Source organism: Lepidochelys kempii, chromosome 6 (assembly GCF_965140265.1).
Source record: "Lepidochelys kempii isolate rLepKem1 chromosome 6, rLepKem1.hap2, whole genome shotgun sequence".
Taxonomy (NCBI): Eukaryota; Metazoa; Chordata; order Testudines; family Cheloniidae; genus Lepidochelys; species Lepidochelys kempii.
Window position 1 is genome coordinate 19,762,626 of NC_133261.1, and position 21,394 is coordinate 19,784,019.

A 21,394-nucleotide genomic window follows, 5' to 3' on the forward strand; every position below is an offset into this window, starting at 1 on the left:
TTTGCCGGGTCTTAGAGTGTCTGATCAGACCATGTGCTGGGCCTGTGAGTCCCCAGCAGTGATGCTGGAAGTGAAAGTCAGCACCAGAGAGAGGGCCTGCATTTTCCCTTTGCTATACTTTTCTCCCCCCTTTGTGTGCATTTGTCTTGTTTTGTCTTAAAGTATTTCAGCAGCAACACAAAGGCATTTCCTGGGGACTGATGCTGGCTGCTGCCCATTAAACCATAGGGATTGCTCTTCACCTCCGGTGCTATTACCACAGTCACCACTGAAATCTGTTGCCTTTGGCAGTAGGTAGCCTTACTGCTGAATTCATGATATTCCCGAGACTAAAAAATAATAAGGAAACCCTGTGCTGAAAGTATGATCTGGAAAGGTGTTTGTTCCAGCAAAGGATCCAAATGAAAAAGCAGGAACCCAATGTTCTTAGGTAATTTACCATGTAGTTATCAGTCACTTTATGAAGTTCTGTTTGTGGAATACAGCAAGAGGCGTTGTGTTTGTGTGACCTCTCTCTGTCTGTTTCTGTTCTGGATTGGTCTGCACTTTACATAATGAGCAGGCCACATCATCAGGAAAACAGAACAACTTAAATTGGGGCAGAGTTATTCAGGCGCATTTGTAAAGAGAGGGAGTCTTCTTCCAAGCAGCCATGTTTCTAAGCAGAATAGGCTGAACAATTAAAGGGCCCACGTCAATTCTGCCCTAGTGCAGGAGGTGGACTAGATGGCTCATGAGAGCCTTTCCAAACCTCGGGAACTAAGACAGACACAGAGGGAAGCAGAGAGATTTTTATTTGGGACAATTATAATCAAGATGGAACTACTGGTTTGGAGGGTAGTATAGTTTTTACTATATTCAATTATTCATATAATGCTCATTGCCCAATCAGATGTTATTTTACAAAAATAAGTTTGAAAACAATTTACTTTATCTTTTGTGGGGTGGAAAGAGGATATTTTATTCCCCTAACTTAGTTATTAACAGATGCTCGTCAAAAGTAAACTAAAACCTATAGAATATTACTATGTGCTGGTAGGATCTAGAGCCCCAGTTGGTGATCAGGGCCCCATTGTACTAGGTTCTGTGCACACACATAAGAAAAAGACAAATCCTGCCTGAAAGAGCTCACAGACTAAACCAACAAAATGCTCCCTGCATTGTGCTCTGGAGGCAGCTAAACTCTCCCCCTGGGGGACTGTCCAGGTCAGAGAGTTCCAAAGGCCTCTAGGGAGAGCCCCGCTGCCAGCCCTGGAGCGTTCCATCCCAGGGACCCCACCAGAACCAACCCAGCTGAGCTCCACTGTCACCGTGGGGAACAGGGGAGAGGAACAGGAATGACTGTAACAGGGTTGAGTTTAGCTCCATCACAGAGCACATGGATTCTAACATTGCTGCACTAAAGAGTGGCTCCCCACTGGCACTTACAGTCCTGTGAGACACTGAAAAGCGGCCTGGAGTCTTTGGAACCGCAGCTCTCTAGGTTTGCTGGCTACCTGGCTGTTTGTATTGCACTGAATTTGTTTCCTTAATGAAAAACAGCTTTGGAAATAAAGTTTGAGCATCTGGCCCACCACTGGCATCCCTGCTTATTGTCCCCTGGCTTCCTGCTGAGATTTAGAATTTGGCATTTGTGCCATCAGCCTGTTGTTTCTCCTTCTGCTTCTATTGATGCTGGCCTGGGGCATATTCCAGGAGGAGACTCCCAGGTTTTAAAGTGGCTATAGGTTTCTTACCTTTCTCTTTTCCTTCTTTGAGTTTAGCAGCAGAATCTCGGAGATTGATCTGAGTGAAAACGTCTATGGTTACATCTACTGCAGCCTCTCCACCATAGAATTTCATCAGGAGGTTCTTTGTATCTGTCCTGTCGGCATTGTCCAGACAACCTTGAGGGATGTTACCTTTCCCCTTAAGGGCAGAGTGTGATAGTTTGTCTTTAAATCTTTTGAAGTCTCCCTGAGAAAGGTTGTCAAGGGCACGTACGAGCAGATCACTGATTCTGCTGCTTTGGTTTCCCATCACTGGATATCAGGAAATGAGCTAAAATACAATGAAAAGTCCCATTATTAATAAGTGATATGGTAGAGAAAGCAAGTGCGATCTAGTGGCGAAAGTAGATCACCGGGGCACATAACTCCTGGGTGCTTTTCCTCATAAATGGCTCACTGGACTTGGTCTCTCTGTGCCTCAGTCTCTCCATCTGTAGAATAGAGATAATCATACTCCTCAAACTCACAGGGCTGTTGTGCAGCTTAGCCAGCATTGGTAAAGCCTGTTGAGGTTTTAGGATGAAAGGTGCTATAATAAAATAAAATAATAATAATAGTAATTATCACCCAAATGAATTTCAAAATGCAAGGTTGGGATCCCCTAAATTAATTACATTTCAGAAAACAACCACTCAGTCTGGAATCTGCACATCACAGCCCTGGGGAATCAGGCCCCGTGTACTGAGACCCAGTGCTAGCTTGTGATGACCTCAGGAGGTTTTTTGCATAGCAGAGCACACCAGGTAAAAGGTACCTGTGCTAATTTCTGACAGTGATCAGGCCCCACAACCTGAACCTATAAACTAACTAGTTCCGATCAAAATTAGCCCATCCCAAAAGAGTGACGTACTTACCATTTGCCAGAAAGCTACTGCAAACAATAACGGTTGTCCCTAATTAGAGTTGTTTCTCTTAGTCTTCTTGATGCTCGACCACAGATGCACAGGGCATCTAGAAAGAAGAACAGGGAATTTGCTCAAAGTTTATTTCCACAACAAAGAGAAACAGAAACATCTCCAGTTAAAGCTAATCTTCAAAGCTTTTTGAATTTCTAGAACAGTTCCTCATAGGACAGCAAGTAAGGTTCTAAACCTTCCTGGTGATTTTTTATAGATATAAAACCTCTTCTTGGTTTTTATTCCTTCTGGAAGTTTGTCTTTTGGCTCCACTCCTTTGGCATCAACAACTGGCAAAACTTTTCCAGTGATCTATTTACACCACAGACTCCATGAACTTGTTCATCTTTTTTCACCTGCCCTCATATTCTGCGTTGGGAGAAAATAATGTAGTAGCTTTAACCAAGCAAGTAGCAAGTCTAATCAAAACAAACAACCTATAAAAAGGGTCATGACTGAGTATTTGCTCAATGATCTCAGCAGACAGTGGGGCTGAAGTCCTTCTCACTCGTGTTTTCCTGAGGTGGAACATTACCACTATTTTTAGTTTTAAAACAGCATGAGAAAGAGGGGTTTGGAAAAAAATAAAGGAAGCAGAAGTGGACCTTCATGGGCCAGGAATAGCATAAGCTGAAAAAGTGAACCTGGAACAGCTTTACAAGTCACTTTCCCAGTGACTCAGGAAGAAGTTGCTGCTTGATAAATGGAGAGAGGGAGGAGGAATTGCTGATACACCCCTGTGAGATTCTTTATCACCGCTGTCTTTCTGGGGCAATCCTCTTTATTCCCTCGAAGATCAAATAAGCAATTCCACTTGGGGTGCAAAACCCCCACCCCACTAGCTCACACCCCAGTGGCACCATTTGAGGCTTTGTGTTCTTATTTTGAGAATTTCTCAAGTTTGTTATATTCATTTGCAGCTCCCCAAAGCCCATGTCCCAATGGAAAAGTGGAAGCAGGACATCAGCCGTTCATTTCAGCAGAGAAATGAGAAAAATGGTGACAAGGGATCTGCTAGCCTCAACCCTTTTAAGATGGAAGCACAGAGGGTGGTTTCTGCCTGGTTTTACGACAAGGTACCAGATCCTCTGTAGACATAGGTCAGCACAGCTCTGTGGATGTCAATGAGCCATCCTTGATGACACCAGCTGCGGATCTGGCCAAAGGACAGTTCACATCTTGGAAACGACACAGGGTCTGGGAAGAATGCAACGAGGTGGCCCATATCATAGAATCATACAAATCATAGAATATCAGGGTTGGAAGGGACTTCAGGAGGTCATCTAGTCCAACCCCCTGCTCAAAGCAGGACCAATCCCCAACTAAATCATCCCAGCCAGGGCTTTGTCAAGCCTGACCTTAAAAACCTCAAATGTAGGGCTGCAAAGGGATCTTGAGAGGTCATCTAGTCCAGCCCCCTGCACTGAGGCAGTACCAATAAACCTAGACCGTCCCTGCAAGCATTTGTCTGATCTGTTCTTCAAAGCCTCCAATGACAAGGATTCCACAACCTCTCCTGGAGGCCTATTCCAGTGTTTAACAACCCTTATAGAGAGTTTTTCCCAATATCTAACCTAAATTTCCCTTGCTGCAGATTAAGCCCCTTATTACCTGTCCTACCTTCTGTGGACAGAGAGTACAATTGATTTCTGTTCCCTTTATAACAGCCCTTAATAATTTGAAGATTGTTATCAGGTCCCCCTCCCCTCCCAGACTTCTTTTCTCAAGACCAAGACTATGTCTACACTTAAAATGCTACAGTGGCACAGCTGCAGCGCTTCGGTTTAAACGCTATCTACAATGACTAGAGGAGGCTCCCGTCGCTGTAGTAAATCCACCTCCTTGAGAGAGGATAGCTAGGTCAATGGAAGAATTCTTTCGTTGACCTTGTGCTGGTCTACATCTGGGATTAGGTCGGCTTAACTACATTGCTCAGGGGTGTGGCTTTGTCACACCCCTATGCAATGTAGCTGGATCAACCTCATTTCTCAGCGTAGACCAGCCTGAAACTTCCAGAGTTTTTTTAGCCTTTCCTCATAGCTCAGGTTTTGTAAACCTTTTATCATTTTTGTTGCTCTCCTCTGGAACCTCTCCAGTTTAGCCACATCTTTCCTAAAATGTGGCATCCACAACTGTTCACGGTACTCCATCTGAAGCCTCATCAGTGCCAAGTACAGCAGAACAGTTACCTCCCCCATGGTTTGCATATGACACGCCTGTTAATACACCCCAGAAACATATTAGCCTTTTTCGCAACTGCATCACATTGCTGACTGATATTCAATTTGTGATCCACTGTAACCCCCATTACCACGTAGCCAGTCATTTCCCATTTTGTAGCTGTGCATTTGATTTTTCCTTCCTCAGTGTACTACTTTGTGCTTGTCTTTACTGAATTTCATCTTGTTGATTTCAGATGAATTCTCCAAATTGGCAAGGTGATTTTGAATTCTAAATCCTGTCCTCCAAAGTGTTCGCCACCCCTCTAGCCATGGTGTCATCCACAGATTTCATAAGGCACTTCATTATCCAAGTCATTAATGAAAATATTATCTGGTACTGGACCCAGGACTGACTCCTATGATACGCCCACCCTGTTTGATAGCAAGCCATCGATAACTATTCTTTGCATATGGTCTTTCACCCACTATATATATATATATGGGTCCCTAAAGAGTGGGGTCACAGGGGGCCTAGATTTGCTTGCATCAGCCCTGCACACAGAGTGACTATCATAAGTGTTGCCCTAGAGACATCCATCTGTTGAGGAAAGTGACATGGATGCTATGGTCCCTATCTCGGCTTAGTCTCCTACTGCAGCCTTTAGCCCAGACAAACTCCCCAGGACATCTCCTTTAGAAAAATGGCTCTTACACCTCAAAAAAACCTACATTAAAGAACATTACGGTTGCAAAGTCAAGCAACCAAAAGTTAGGAAATGCCAGAACTAAGGCTGGCTGTGCCACCTGAATCCTGCTCCCTTGAGCAAGTGCACCACGATACAGTCTTTAGTCTTTCCACGGGACCTGTGCCTCATTCAGTGAGCGGGCAGTTAGTATTTATTTTTATCCTCCTGAATCAATGTGTGGCCTCAGGCCTTATGCAACACACCCCATTCAGAATTAATTTCTTTCTGGGTGTTTCTATGGTGCTCTCACCTTTGTATCTGAGGAATTAAAAACATGAATTAATTTATCTTTGCAACTTTCCTGTGAGGTGAGGGGTTATTATTATCCCCATTTTACAACTGGGGAACTGAAGCACAGAGAGATTAGACTGTCAGGAGTATCCATTAATTTTAGTTGTTCAGCTTGGGACACCTAGGGCCTGATTGTTCCAAAGTACAGAGCATTGTACAGCACTTCATACATTCAAAGTACAGCTCCAGTCGACTTCAGATGTAATTGTGAGGGCTGAGCACTTCTGTAAAACTGGTCCAGGTGCCTCATGCCGGACACCCAGAAAATGAGGAACACACAATTTATGGCCAGCTGTGAGCACTTTGATTTAAAATGACTTGCTGGCCTCACATGGGAATTCTGGCAGAGGCAGGGATATAATCTAGCTTTCCTGGACAGCATTCAGCTGCCTTAACCATGACATCATCTTTTCTCTTCCTATAATAAAATGCTTCGTTCACAATACAAATTCCAGCTTCTGCAACAAATGAGGCCAGGGTCCTATAGACAACAGCAGACACTGCTCTGTTGCCATGCTTAGCCGGAGAAAGTCAATACTGTAATATCCTGGTTTTTTAGGCTCTGAGGACAAGATTTTCAAAGTAACCAGTGATTTTTGAAAGCATAATTGGGACACATTGAAGGGTCCTGATTTTCAGAGGGTAGTACTTTCTGAAAATTAGGATCTTGTCATATATCTCAAGTTGGGCACCCAAAATCACTATTGACTATTTAAGTATGTATCAACAGTAGAACAGTCATTAGGCCAGAGAGAGCAACTGTGAATGGCTCTGTGGTTAGGGCACCCACCTAGGAGATTGGAGACCCCCCAGTCCCAATCACTCATTATTTATCCACTGTGGAACAGCTTCAAGAGGAGAGATAGAGAGAAAGCCCCCTCAGAATATCCCATAGCTCAGTAGTTAGAGTGTTCTCCTGAAAGATGGAAGACACTGTTCAAATCTTTACTCCCCCTCTCACAAAGAGGGTGGAAAGTAACCTGGGTCTCACACATCCCAGATAAGTGCTCTAACCACTAGCCTAAAAGTTATAAGAGAGACAGCACCACTTCCTCCTCTGGTTGTTCTATGTAGAGCAAGGCAGACACCTAGCTAGCTCCCTCAAGAAACTTCTTAGGTGCCTGAACTGCCTGACTCCCATTCGTGGATCTCTAAGCAGAGATAGGCATCTCCCTGAAGCCCAACTTAGGAGCTTGTCTCTGAGGGAAGGAAGGGGCTCACCCCAAACCCATGTCGTTGGCATCTCTAACTGGATAGATAAGCATTTCGCCACCTAGTATGCTGGACTAACCCTAGCCGGGGGAGCTGTACCCTTTATAAGCCTAACCATATCATGGGATGCTCTACCAGCCTGAGGTCTAACACTAGTTCGTAGAGCCCTCTCCCCATAACCCTAACACTAGCCCAGGAAACCGTACAGCCCCTAGATGTAACCCCAGCTGGGAGGCCCTATCCTTTCCAACCTTAAACCTAACTCAGGGAGCCATACTGTCTCCAGGCCTAACCCTAGACTGGGGAGCCCCACACTTTGTATCCCTAACCCTAGCTCAGGGAGCCCGACCAGTCTGAGAACTAATCCTAGCCCAAAGAACCCTATACTTGGTAACCCTAAACCAGGGAGCCCTACCAGCTCCAGGCCCAAGTCTGACCCTGGGAGCCTTTCTAACCCAAACCCCAGCCCTCTGCTATCCACCGAGGCCTATCCCTAGCCTGAGGAGCTCTACCAGCCACAGGAATAACCCTGGCCCAGTGAACCCTACCCTTTATAACCGTCTGAGACCTACCCCTTGTTACCCAACTCTAGCCTGGGAACCCTATCAGTCCTGGCCCAGAGAGACCTACTCTTTCTAAGCCTAACACTAGCCCAGGAACCCAATCCTTAGTAATGCTAAATACCTATTAGCCACAGGCCAAACCCTAGGACAGAGAGCCCTACCCTTAGTAGCCGTAATCGGGGGAGCACTATCGATCCCAGGCCTAACACTACCCTTAGAGGCCTATGTGACCTTAAGTTCTCTTGCCATGTGGTCTTTCTTTCTTTGTTCCAAAGACAAGCTATCCATCACATGGCATGGAAAAACCTCAGCGTTCTGTCCATAGGCATGTCCTTGCATACCTTGCTGAGTCCCAAGGCGTGTCTGCCTTCTCTCAATGCGTCAGTTGTATAGCTGATGGTCCTTAATGAGCCATCAAACAGGCTAGGCAGAGCTGAAACCAACTTGTCTGGGGTGTCAGCCAGAAGCATAGCATAAGTTTGAAATACAGACAGTATAGAGCCAATATTCAAAACTTCAACTATAAAAATGATACACATACACAGATAGCATAATCATAATCAGCAAATCATAACCTTGTCTTAGACACCTCATTTGACCCCCTTTATATAAGATTTGGTGCGACTACAGGACCTTGGTTGCAACAATGTTTTATACGGTCCCAGTTCAAGTCAATAACATCACAGCCTACTGTTTGTAACCATAACCCTAGACTGACGATCCCTACTGGCCAAAGACCTAAACCTAGCCCAGGGATCTTTAGCTTTACTAACCTAATCCTACGCCGGAGAACCACTTAGTAACCCCAACTCTAATCTAGGGAGCCAGAGGCTTTTTAACCTTACTTTATCCAGAGGATCCCTATGGGACCCAATCCCTAATCCATATAACCCTAACACAGACAACCCTACTGACCACAGACCTAAACCCACCGTGGAGATGCCTACTGTTAGTAGCCCTAGCCCTAGCCCAGGAAGCCCTACAGACCCCAGGCCTAATCCTAGCCCGGGGATCCCTACTCTTAGTAGCCCGGGAAGCCCCACTGGGCCCTAAACTTAGCCCGGAGAGGCCTACCATTATTAGGGTTACCATATGTCTGGATTTTCCCGGGCATGTCCGGCTTTTTGGTTTTTAAATAGCCATCTAGGAGGAATTTGTAAAAAATCTAAAAAGGTCTGGGATTTCCTTCCCAATGCAGAGCGTGACGTTGCTGATAGGGCGGCCGGGCAGGATTGAGCCGCTCACATCGGGGCCTCCAGCAGCCAGAGCCCCACCCCTGCAGCCTCAGCACGCCGCACCGGCAGCATTCGGGGTGGGGGAGCGCAGCAGCGTATCTGGCAGCGGCTCTGCACGGAGCCAGACGCATTGCTCTAAGCGGCGCAGTAAGGGGGCCAGGGAGTTGGAGAAGGGGCATGCAATCCCAGGGGGCAGTCAGGGGACAGGGAGCAGGGGGTGTTGGATGGGTTGGGGGTTCTGGGGGGGCGCCTGTCAGGGAGCTGGGGTGTGGAGAGAGGTGGGGCAGTCACGGGCAGGGGGGGTTGGATGGGTCGGGGGTTCTGGGGGGGCAGTCAGGGGACAGGGAGCAAGGGGGGTTGGATGGGTTGGGGGTTCTGGGGGAGGGGGCGCCTGTCAGGGAGCGGGGGTGTGGAGAGGGGTAGGGACAGTCAGGGGCGGGGGGGGTTGGATGGGTCGGGGGTTCTGGGGGGGAGTCAGGGGACAGGGAGCAGGGGGGTTGGATAGGTTGGGGGTTCTGGGGGGGGCCTGTCAGGGAGCGGGGGTGTGGAGAGGGGTAGGGGCCGTCAGGGGCGGGGGGGTTGGATGGGTCGGGGGTTCTGGGGGAGGGGCAGAGGGGACAGGGAGCAGGGGGGGTTGGATGGGTTGGGGGTTCTGGGGGGGGCTGTCAGGGGGCGGGGGTGTGGAGAGGGGTAGGGGCAGTCAGGGGCAGGGGGGGTTGGATGGGTCCGGGGTTCTGGGGGGGCAGTCAGGGGACAGGGAGCAAGGGGGGTTGGATGGGTTGGGGGTTCTGGGGGAGGGGGCGCCTGTCAGGGAGCGGGGGTGTGGAGAGGGGTAGGGGCAGTCAGGGGTGGGGGGGGTTGGATGGGTCGGGGGTTCTGGGGGGGGCAGTCAGGGGACAGGGAGCAGGGGGGTTGGATAGGTTGGGGGTTCTGGGTGGGGCCTGTCAGGGAGCGGGGGTGTGGAGAGGGGTAGGGGCAGTCAGGGGACAGGTAGGGGGTGGGATTCTAGGGGGGCAGTTAGGGTTGGGGGGGTCTCAGGAGCGGGCAGTCGGGGACAAGGAGAAGGGAGGCTTAGATAGGGGGTGGGGTCCAGGGGGTCGGTTAGGGGCAGGGGTCCTGGGAGGGGGTGATCAGGGGACAAGGATCAGGGGGGTTGGATGGGTTGGGGGTTCTGTGGGGGGCAGTCAGGGGGTGGGAAGTGGGAGGGAGTGGCTGGGGGGCAGGGCGGGGCTAGCCCCCCCATGAAGTGTCCTCTTTTTTGAAAGTTCAAATATGGTAACCCTACCATAATTTACCCTAATGCCGTCCCAGGGAGCCCTACCCTTAGTGACTCTAACCCAGGCCAAGGAGCCCTAACAGTCTAAAGTGTTGGCAGACTCCAGGCACCCCAAGACTTGTTCAATCCTAACCGTGAGCCCAGGATTCCTACCAACACCAGGCCTAAACTGACCCCAGGGAGCCTTACTTTTGGTCACCCTAAGCCTCGCCTGGGAAGCCCTACTCACCGCAGGCCTAAACCTAGCCTGGAGAGGCCTACACATCGAAGCCTTAACCCTACTCAAGGCAGCCCTAGCTGTAGTAAATTTAGCCCTAGTCTGGGGATCCCTATTGGCTGCACTTCTCACTGTAGCCCAGGGACCTCCTCCCCTGGCAACCATAACCCTAGCTTGGGGAGTCCTACCAACCTCAGGCCTAACCTGATCCATGGAATCCCTACTCTTGGTAACCCTAACCCTAGCCTGGGGAGTTCTACTGGAGCCAGGCCCCAACCTAGCCCATAGAGGCCTACTGTTAAGGAGCAGTATCACCTTGTTCTAATGGTTACTGCCCTCCCTGTTAGAAATTTGTGCCTTATTTCTCATTTAAATTTGTCTGGCTTTAACTTCCAGCCACTGGTTTTTGTTATGCCTTCCAGAGTTAGAGTCCTTTAATGCCTGATATTTTCTCTCCATGAAGGTACTTTAAACACCATAATCAAGTCACCTCGTGGCCTGTTCAATTAAGCGAAGTACACTGAGGCCTCAGATCATTTTTTGTGGCTCTTCTCTGCATCCTCTCCAAATTTTCAACATTCTCTTAAAAGTATGGACAGCAGAACTGTACACAATTTTCTAGTATCAGTCCCACCAGTACCATAAACAGAGGTAAAATCACCTCCCTGTTCAGACATCCAGAACTCACATCAGCCCTTTTGCTACAGCACTGCCTGGGAGCTCAAGTGGAGTTGTCTGTTCTCTATGATCCCTAAACCCTTCTCAGAGTCACTGCTTTTGGGATACAGACCCCTACCCCCATTTTGTAGGCATGGCTGCACTCTTTGATCCACGATGTGTGAACTGGCATTTGGCTGTATTAAAATGCACTTTGCTTGAATGGACACAGCTTACCAAGTAACCCAGATTGCTCTGTGTGAGTGCCTTATCTTCATCATTAGTCACCACTCCAATCTTTGGCCCATCTGCAAATTTTTAATCAGCTGTGATTTTATATTCACTTCCAGGTCATTGATGAAAATATTGAACGTAAGGTTAGGTTAGGGCACGGTGTACGCCCCTAGAGTGCATTCTAGCAAACTGGAAGGTATTTGGTGCGGATCCGATGACTAAGAGCCAATTAAAACGATTCTGTACAGTTGACTGGCCTCAATATCAACTAGAGGACCAGGAGTGGTGGCCACCAGGAGGGTCAATTAATTACAACATGATCCTTCAGATACTCCTGTTCTGTCAGAGAACAAGGAAATGAAATGAACATATGTATGCGCATTTGTTTCTGACTTTATGTACTCAACCAGATATTTTACAGCGCTGTAATCTGACTCCGACTGGTTCGGTAGCAGCTAATGTTAGTCCCCAGACCCCCACCCCCACTGTAATGGCAAAGCCGGTGTCCCCTTCGGCCCCCACATCCCCACCGTATAAGGGTAGGATGCCTCGGGTTACAGAGATTGCCCCCTTGGTGGGACTCTATCCTTTGCTTACCGAGACTGTTGTGGCTTGCCCAGGGGCAGACGGACGTCAGGCTACCACTATGCAAGTGTATACCCATGTGCCATTCAATCCAATAGACTTAGCAGCTTTTAAAACACAGGCTGGGGAATTCTCAACGAACGCAAGCAGGTTTATTTCAGTCTTTGAGGGGTGCCTCAGTAGTCACAAGCCGATTGAGACGACTGTAATATCCTCCTGAGAACCCTGTTGTCTGAGGTGGAGAGGGATCAGGTTACAGCTAAGGCAAGGGGAGCGTCAGCGTTCAAGCGAAAAAAAAAAGAAAGGAATCTATCTGTCAAGTTCCTCTCCAAATAATTGTAAGCGGCTCAGGGCATTTCTGGGTATGGCAGGCTTTTGCAGAATATGGATCCCAGAGTTTGAACTGTGGGCTAAACCCCTGTACGACTGTGTAAAAGGAGTGGATCTACCCCTTCTATTGGACCCCAGAGGCTGACAGGGCATTTAAAATCCTGAAAAGAAAATTGATGGAAGCCCCAGCTCTGGACCTGCCGGATCTCTCTAAGCCGTTTCAGTTGTATGTACATGAACGAAGGGGGGTGGTCCTAGGAGTGCTCACACAGCTGATAGGAGCATGGAGACATCCTGTGGCTTATTTTTCTAAGCAACTGGATCAGGTTGCAAAGGGTTGGCCGGCATGTTTACGGGCGGTCGCAACTACAGCCCTATTGTTTGAGGAAGCCGAGAAGCTAACATTGGGAGGGGTTATGCAAATCTATACTCCCCATATGGTCCGAGCCTTATTGGATGCAAAGGGAGGGCTTTGGCTCACCCAGGCTCGAATTGCTCGGTACCAGGCTAAGCTGTTAGAGAACTCTGAAGTCACCCTACAGCCTTGCCCCTCCCTTAACCCAGCCACTCTCTTGCCAGAAACAGAGGAACAGAAACATAACTGTTTAGAGATCATAGATGTCCAGTACTCCAGCCGTCTGGATTTAAAGGATGTACCCCTCCCAAATGCAGATTATGAGTGGTACACTGATGGTAGCCGTACTGTAATAAATGGGCAAAGGAGGGCGGGTTATGCTGTTGTGAAAGGAGGGATGGCTCCATTCCCCAGAAGGGAAGGTCCTCTTACCAAAGGGCCTAATCCGGCCAGTGCTGCAGAAACTACATCAAACCACTCATGCTGGCAGGGAAGCACTTATCCAGCTAATGGGAAAATACTTTATCACTTCCGGACTCCGACCCCTGGCTGCCCAGGTACAAGCGGACTGCTTAGTCTGCCAAAAGAATAACCCCCGACCGGGACATCCTGTGCCACCAGCTGCCCTAGAACCCACTCCGGGCCCCGGACAAGTGTGGCAAATAGACTTTACTGAGTTTCCCCGGACCCAAGGGTTCAAATATCTCCTGGTTATAGTGGATCGGTTCAGCGGATGGCCAGAAGCCTTCCCATGCCGTAACTACACTGCCAGAACAGTGGCCCTCAAGTTTGTTAAGGAGATCATTCCTCGCTTTGGACTCCCCCTGTGGATGGAATCTGACAATGGGACACACTTCACGTCAAAAATCATTCAAAGCATCTCACATGCCTTACAGATCCCCTGGAAACTCCATACGCCCTGGAGACCGCAAGCCAGTGGGGTAGTGGAGCGGACCAATCAGACCCTTAAACGGCATCTCTCAAAAGTGTGCCAAGAAGCCTCACTGCGATGGCCTGATGCTTTGCCTCTCGTCCTACTCCGTATCCGCGTTCTCCCAAAGGGTAGATTAGGGCTCAGTCCCTTTGAAATTATGTTTGGAAGGGCATGGCCTATGAACGGCACCCCGGTTCTGTCAGGGGAATGGGAGTTGGGTAATGGTTTTTTGTCACAGTATATGTGTTCCTTGTCTGCTGTTCTCTTGTCTCTTCACAGGTATACCAAGGATTCCCAGCCTCTCCCCTTGGACTCTCCCGTTCACTCCTTACAGCCCGGTGACTCTGTGTTTGTTCGCACCTGGAAAGACGAGCCTCTCCAGGAAAAGTGGAAAGGACCCTATAGCGTCCTGCTGATCTCCCATACAGCGGCAAAGATCGAGGGACACAAGAACTGGATCCATCACTCTCGTCTAAAGGCAGTAACCGCCCCCTCGTCAGCAGGACAGTGGACTGTCCAACCTGCTGACTCCTCATCTAGTGACCATCTCGGGCTAAAACTACTGTTTAAAAGACACAAATAGCGGGCACTTTAATGCTAAAATGGGCCCACCCAGGTACTGGAGATCCTGGGTTGGGAAGACTCTGGTCATAATTAATTGGGTAACATTGTTATTCTCTGTATTGGTATTTCCAAACTGTGCATATCGGGAGCATAACTCCTTTGTTTTGCTTGCGCACCATGTTGCTAACAAACCAGACTGATTGCTGGGTGTGTGCTCCAACTCCACTATCCCCCAAAACGGGAATGCCCCTTGACATGCTGCCCTTGACCCTAGCACAATTAGCCACCACCAAAGAGCAGGAAAGAACGGACTCACCGTTCTGGAATAAGACCTCTTTACAGCAGGCCACCTATCAGGACCAGGAGTATTCAGTTGCCGTACACACTGAGGGAGTGTTATGTTTTACCCGAAACCAATCTGATCACTATGGGCATCCTGTGGGAAAGAGCTCCTGTGTTATTACACAGTGGGCTGATGGGTATTGGATAAAGACCAACAGGGGAGGCCAACAGTGTGGGTGTAATGGTTCCTCCCCTTTTAGGGAAACCCTTACAAATAATCTTACCACAAAAAAAGGGGTTTGGAAATGTAACTTGCTGTCCAGTTAATATCTCCAATGTAGCAAGCCAATGGTGGGTTTGTAGTGGTCCCTATGGCGAGTGTAATTTGAACGGCACAGTTAGAAATGCCCCCACTTGTACCCAATCAGAAGGATGGGATGCCCCCTTAGGGGCATATAAATTGTTTAAAAAAGCAGCCAAAGCAGCCTTAAATATCCCAGGAATCCCCTTAAGAAACAGTCCTTACTGGGCCCTACAGGGTCACTATTTTGTATGTGGCTTATTCTCCCTGTACCTTATTGCAGCTGCAAATAAACTTTTCTGCTTCTCCACCCCGTTGTGATTATTGGGTGTAGCACACCGGGTAACGAACCAACTCAAGCTGTTGTTCAGCCTCTCGGCACTGGGTGCCGGCAACACGTGACAGTCACGCCCTGCTTCACTGCAGTGGCCTGCGTTCTGCTGCAACACTTTGTATGCAGTTCCCTCTGGGTGTCTCCCTGCAGGCCAGGAGGAAGGGGATGTGCAGGGGAAGATGGGAATTAGTCTCTTGTTTAGCAGATCCATCCCAGGCAGGCACATAGATTCCAACTTCTGAGAGATGCCGATGTACAGAAGCTAAAGTATATTGAAACAGGAGGAGAATCAGCTCACCAGCCATGGAGGGGGAGCTCGCCCTCTGTTTTTAGCTCCCTCCCACTCCCCCTTACTTTCAACCCTGTACATGCTGATCGAGTAGCCCTTGTGAAACGGTTATGAGTGGACTGTGGACTAGCCCAGTCCATAGATTCAGGGAGCTGCACAGCAGCCTTGCACCTTTATTTTGGGGCTAGATTTCTCCTCCAAAACCTTGTCACTGAACGGATTAAATCAGTAACGGTCCATAATGGTTTCTCTTCATGTGCAGGTTTGAAATATAATCCAGCCTTATGTTGCTATTGTTGTCCCAACTTCTGACACCAGTGTCATCTCTCTGCTAAACAGTAGCAGATGTCCAGGGTCTTGCAGGTCAGTTTCCGATAGAGAAGAAGTCAGTGATGCAAAGTCTGGGTACACTTTAAGTGTAACTTGTTTTATTTTCACATGCACACCAGTCCTGGCATGAGACGGTCACACAGCAGGTGGGGCAAAACCTTCTTCTGGGAATCTCAGCCCAGCACCAATGCCCAGTTCCCAGAGAACAGACTTCAATCAGAGCCCATGGCAGAGAGCAAACTCTCAGGCTGACCACAGAGCTCCCTCTCTCCCAAAGTTGTCTCCACACAGAAAATACTTGCATAACAGAGCAGATAAAATCATGGCAAGAACCAATGATTGGAAACTGAAGCCAGATACATTCAAGTTAGAAATAAGGCACAAGTTTCTAACAGCGAGGGTGTTTAACCATTGGAACAAGCTACCAAAGGAAATGGTGGATTCTCCATCTCCTGCAGTCTTCAGATCAAGGCTGGAGGCCTCTCCGGAAGATCTGCTTTAATCAAACAAATGGTGCCAGACCAGATGATCTAATGGTCCCTTCTGGCCTTAAAAGTCTATGAATTTATGAAACCAAAAAACACCCCCATTTGATCCATCCCCCCCAAGAGCAGCAGCCCATTGGCACACCAAGAAACACAGCCCAAGTAAGAGTGACACATGGTCACCAGTCATAACATTATGTAGCTCCTTCAGTGGAGCCTCAGAGATGTAGACATAAACCAAAGTGTCTGCCCCAAAATGAGTGAAATATACATGGATTGTTTTTTAAATCCTGTCTTACATAGTTCATGCACTGACTGTAATGTATGTAAACAAACCAGTATAAATGGGAGTTAAGGCTGGGTCTGTACGTCGTTCAGCAGTTGTTAATATTTAAGTGTCCATAAATGTCATGGCATGTGATCTATGCTGTGTAATTCACAGAGTGATTTTCCTGTGGGGGTTTTGGATCTATGTCTCAAAGCTGCCTGAATTTCCAGCAAAGGAAGCTTTTAGTCCAGAATTGGGATTGGGGAAAGGAGGGCACCTCAGTTAGCTCCTTCTTTGGTTTCTATTTCCTCTCTAAACAACCTCCTTAACAACAATCCCCAAATCTGCCTTCTCTTCCCAGAGATAACCCCCGACCCTTAAAGCCCGTGAGCAGCCGGGGGGGAAACAGCCACAGGATGCCCGCAGCAGTTCCAGTCTCCGAAGTTTCAAAACAGCTTAAGTAGGGCTGGGGATGTGTCTCCACCTGGCAAAGGGAGAGATCCCCCAGGCTGCCTCATGGCCCCTCTGTGCCCTACAGCAGGCCAGTGGCTCCTGTGGTTTTCTCAGCTGTTCTTGATGATGGGCAGGAGGGTGGTACCTCCCCTGGGACAGTTCTGATCTATAGCCCATACCTTACACTCAGACTCATTCTGTCACACACACACTTCTGTCTCATGCCCCACCCAAGCGCCTCCTCAGTCTCGATCCCTCCCTCACACACACAGCTGCTAAAAGCAGAGGAAATGGCAGACCAGTCCTCTCCTTTCTGGTTTAGACACCTACGAAAGACTACAATCCTGAGACCTCCTCTGCTCCCCTGCAGGAGGGACTCTAGAGACCTCCGCAGAGATGCACCTCCCCCACCCGTCTCTCAAGAGGAGATGTCGCTGATCTTTACAGAACAAAAACCCTGCTCTAACATGATTTCAGCCAAGTGAAATATTTTGCATGCTGAGCTCACCCTGCAGCACTGAAGAGCACTGGTTCCGTTGGAACGAAAATCAGCTTTTCTTCCTCTCAAAATGAGTGGGCAAATCCCCACAAACTGATGAAATTCAAGAAGTTTCACTCTCTAGATGTAGACCCTGGCAGGACTTCCTTGCCTATTTCCTGTCTCTCTCTCTCAGCTCAGCTCCTTTCTCCTCCCCTTCCCTGTTTAAAGAAACAGAACTGTTTTGTCCCTACAGTGCTCGAACAAACAGTGCAGCAAAAAGCCTTACACTCAAAGCAGATGCCTAGTAAACATCCAGCAAAAGGGAACATTAACAATAGAGATGTGGATGGGCAAATTTTTGGCCTGAGGGCCGCATCAGGTTTCGGAAATCGTATGGAGGGCTGGTTAGGGGAGGCCGTGTCTTCCCAAACAGCCAGGCATGGCCTGGACCCTGCCCCCTATCTGGCCCCCCCAACACACTTCTAGCCCCCTGACGCCCCCCCCCAGGACTCCTGCCCCATCCAACCCCCCTGCTCTCTGTCCCCTGACCGTCCCCAGAACCCCCGCCCCTGACTGCCCCCTGCTGCCCCATCCAACCCCCCCTCCTTCCTGACTGCCCCCAGGGACCCCTGCCCCATCCAACCACCCCTTCTCCCTGTTCCCGGAACCCCTCTCCCTGACTGCCCTCCACCGCCCCATCTAGCTCCCCCACTCCTTCCTGACTGGCCCCCCGGGACCCCACCCCCATTCAACCCCCCTGTTCCCCGCCCTCTGACCATCCCGACCCCTATCCACCACCCCACCCCACCCCCCCGAACTGCCCTGCTGTCGTTACACCTGGCTCTGCAGCCCCGCCGCCCAGAGCACTGTGCTGGGGTAGTGAAGGATACTGCTCCGCGTAGGAATGTGCTGCTGGTAGCACTTATCGCTACGTACAGATTATAAGAAACTGCTCTTGTATTAAACTGCTACCTGATGTAGCAAGTGCCTGCAGGTAGCAGTTTCTTGCACTATGGTGTCTGTGAAATTGCTACATGTAGAAATGTGCTCCCGGTAGCAGTTAGTGATACGTACAGATTGTAAGAAACAGCTTTTGTAAAAAGATGCTACTTTATTTGTACATGCTTGAAACCTGTTATCGTATTTCAATCTTCCCTCATAGGTCATGTTTTCTAGACCTTAAATTTTCACAAACTTTATAAGCGTACTCTCTATGCCATTATCTCAATCATTAAGATTTTGAATAGAAACCTCTCCAGACCTGATCCCTGGAGAACCCCACTCCTTATGCCTATTTTATTTATCGTTATGTCCATCTAGGTTTCATTTCCGTAGTTTGTTTATGAGAAGGTCATGGGAGACAGCATCAAAAGCCTTACTAAAGGCAAGATATACCATATCTACTGCATGTAGGCTTTTTACACTGTTAAAGACAGTGATCAGGTTGGTGAGACTGCTTGAAATACCGTTTTTTAACAAAGTGGGACCTGTCGCTGCGGCAAACTATAGAGATGTGCTACCTGTGACACTGCAATGTGATGAAGCTAATTCCGACAGGCAGCGCTTTCTCACACCCTCAGTATGTGAGGCTGCTATCTGTAGGAGTCAGCTACATCAGCTGGCCTTAGAGAATTCTTACCATTAGCAGTTCCTGAGAGTGGAGCAGTGCTGGGGAAGGACAAGGGGAGCTCGGGAGCTCCAGCCTGTTCAACCCCCAGGCTGCAGGCCTTGATGAAGGCCTTTGAAAAGGTACTGGGGCTGCAGAGGGGCAGCCCAGGGATAGGCAAAGGCAGCAGGTCCTAACCCCTTGCCAATGATGAGTGGCCATTACACTGCAGTCTGCTCCAGTGAGTGGAGGCTAGATGATGACTGGCAGTAGCCACTGAGGCAAAGTGGGTTTAGAGGGTTGGGGGTTGCCCTGGGAGGGAAAACCCAGAATAAGGGGTTACTGCAGGAGCAGCACCCCAAGGTAAAGGGCACCGGGGTCCAGCAGGGACATGGGTGCCAGTGTCAGGCAAGACACTGGCCAGTAGGAGGTGCTCTGTACACTAGAGAGCTAATTCCCTAGATGACCAGCAGGAGGTGCTGCGCTGGTGAGTCTCGACCTCACTACAGTGCCATTGGATTAGAGGACCTTTTTTGGCAAGAACCACCAGTAGAGCAATGTATGTGTAATATAACTATGTTAAAAACTCCCACCTTAACCTATTACTTCCCAACTCATGAGGATAAAAGAACTAACACACTGGATACCAGTAATATTATAAACTTCAACTTTTCTTTGTGGGTCAGTTGAACAAGTCTGTACAAACTAATGAAGAAAAATAATCAAATCACACAGGCCCAGGTTCAGACATGCAGTTTGGCTATTTTAATCAGGGATCTGAAATATAAAGAGTATCTGCACAAGCAGAACAAATTATAACATACCATTGGTATGATATTCTTAAAGGATAGGCCCCTCTTGGTCTTCAACTTTAAAAATTGTTACACCCAATTATTCTTTTCTTTATTCTGATACGTTTAATTGTAATCTGTGGTATGTTCTGTTGGATGCTGAAACCACCAGCTCAGATTGTTTCAAAAAAATTATACAGCCTTGAGAAAATTACATGAAGTGTGACCCATTCAGTACCTCTGGATTGAAGGGTCATTTGTGGGTCAATGTAGAGCTGAAGTTATGAAATTGTTTCTTTTCTTTAATTACTATTATTAATATGACTTTATTTTGTATCAAATGAACAAACCAACTTAACTGTTCTAACATTGTAACTCTTGTTTGCCTCCCAACATTCTAAATTGTTCATTACACTTGTTTTAATAAGATTCCATATTGTAACTAAAACCCCATTTTAAAATGCTCACTCCATTTTGCAAAACCCTGCTGTAACCTCATTAACTTAGTTCAGGTGTGTGAATGAGGTATGCATGGATAATGGAATCAACCTCCAGCCGCAGCCTGTCCTGATAAAGTTAAGTGCAAACACCAACGGCTGAAGATGCAGACGACAGCCCTGACAAAGTAAGAAGAGTCCACCTCAAAAGAAAAGAAGAAAGGTACAATTGAAGCAAGATCAAAGACAGGTCCAACTGACAAGCGATCAATCACACCGAACCCAGAGGCAGCGTGACACAGCAAGACCTATAGACTCTTGATTCGAACTAAAAGCCTATAATAAAGGATGAGTGGTATGGAAGACTGTGGGTAACATTCTGCTGCCAACATTGAGTGGCATCTGTGCGTGTCCGACAGAGACCCAGCCCTTCCTCATGCCCAGCTTTCCTGGCCAGTTAGCTGCCACAAGCTATGAACCAAAGCTGTGAAATCAGGCCACGTACTCAAGCTACGTTCAGGACTGGTAACTATCCAGCAGCTGCAGAACATTTGAATTGTGTGTGTGTGTAAGTATTTGGTATTAGCTATTGGTTATAGATCAAATTGTGTTATCCTAATAAATGTGGCATCCTGCCTTGTCCCCTGAAACGATCCTGTGTAGCTTTATCTGTATAACATTTTATCTGTCCCTCCCCTGTTAACTCAAGAGTAAATAGTCCAGCTACAATTCTGATTTCAGCAGTAGATATTTTCACCCATCTGGATCTATCACCTGGTGTTAGATAGAAGTTGCTGTGCCTCCCACCTCTCTTGTGTGGTGTAGTGGACAAAAGAGATAGAGAAATGACTTTTGCAAACAAACAACAGATTTATTTAAGGGAAGTAACATCGGGAAAAGGAAAAAAGCATGAACTATAAAAAATGTAGGCCCTAAATAACTGGAACCTTGACTGTCTCTATAACGAACAGCCCCCGAGCAATGGGTGCTCCCACCGTTTTTTTTCAAGACGCATGTGCCAAAGTTCTGAGGTAAGTAGCTCTCTAGGAGACCACTGTAACTGGTTCCAAATGTCTGTTGGCCTCTTTATGGAACTTTGGACGGAAAGAAACTTCACTCATTTTTGGAGACAATCTACCATTGTGCTTTATACAGACTTCCACTTCTGTCACTGTTACACACACTTCAGGAGCAAAGAGGTATCACCAACAAAATGACACTCAGAACTGTGGTACTCACATGTCACCTCATTGCTCTCTCATTTAATTTTTGAGACATTTTTCTTCCGCCTTTTGTCTTCACTGTTAAAAC

General features: G+C 48.0%; 1 protein-coding gene across 3 annotated transcripts in view; it reads right to left on the reverse strand.

The window, feature by feature from the left end:
* Nucleotides 1-17,432, reverse strand: part of LOC140912512 (NACHT, LRR and PYD domains-containing protein 3-like) — a 65,403-nt gene extending 47,971 nt beyond the window's left edge. For all 3 annotated transcript variants that reach the window (XM_073347003.1, XM_073347002.1, XM_073347004.1), the window contains exons 1-3: nt 17,277-17,432; nt 2,624-2,720; nt 1,737-2,040 (exon numbers count right to left, since the gene is read on the reverse strand). In XM_073347003.1, the coding sequence (XP_073203104.1) occupies nt 1,737-2,019 (283 nt within the window). In that variant the 5' untranslated portion in view covers nt 2,020-2,040; nt 2,624-2,720; nt 17,277-17,432. The remainder of the gene's footprint in view (nt 1-1,736; nt 2,041-2,623; nt 2,721-17,276) is intronic.
* Between the last annotated feature and the right edge of the window lie 3,962 nt (nt 17,433-21,394).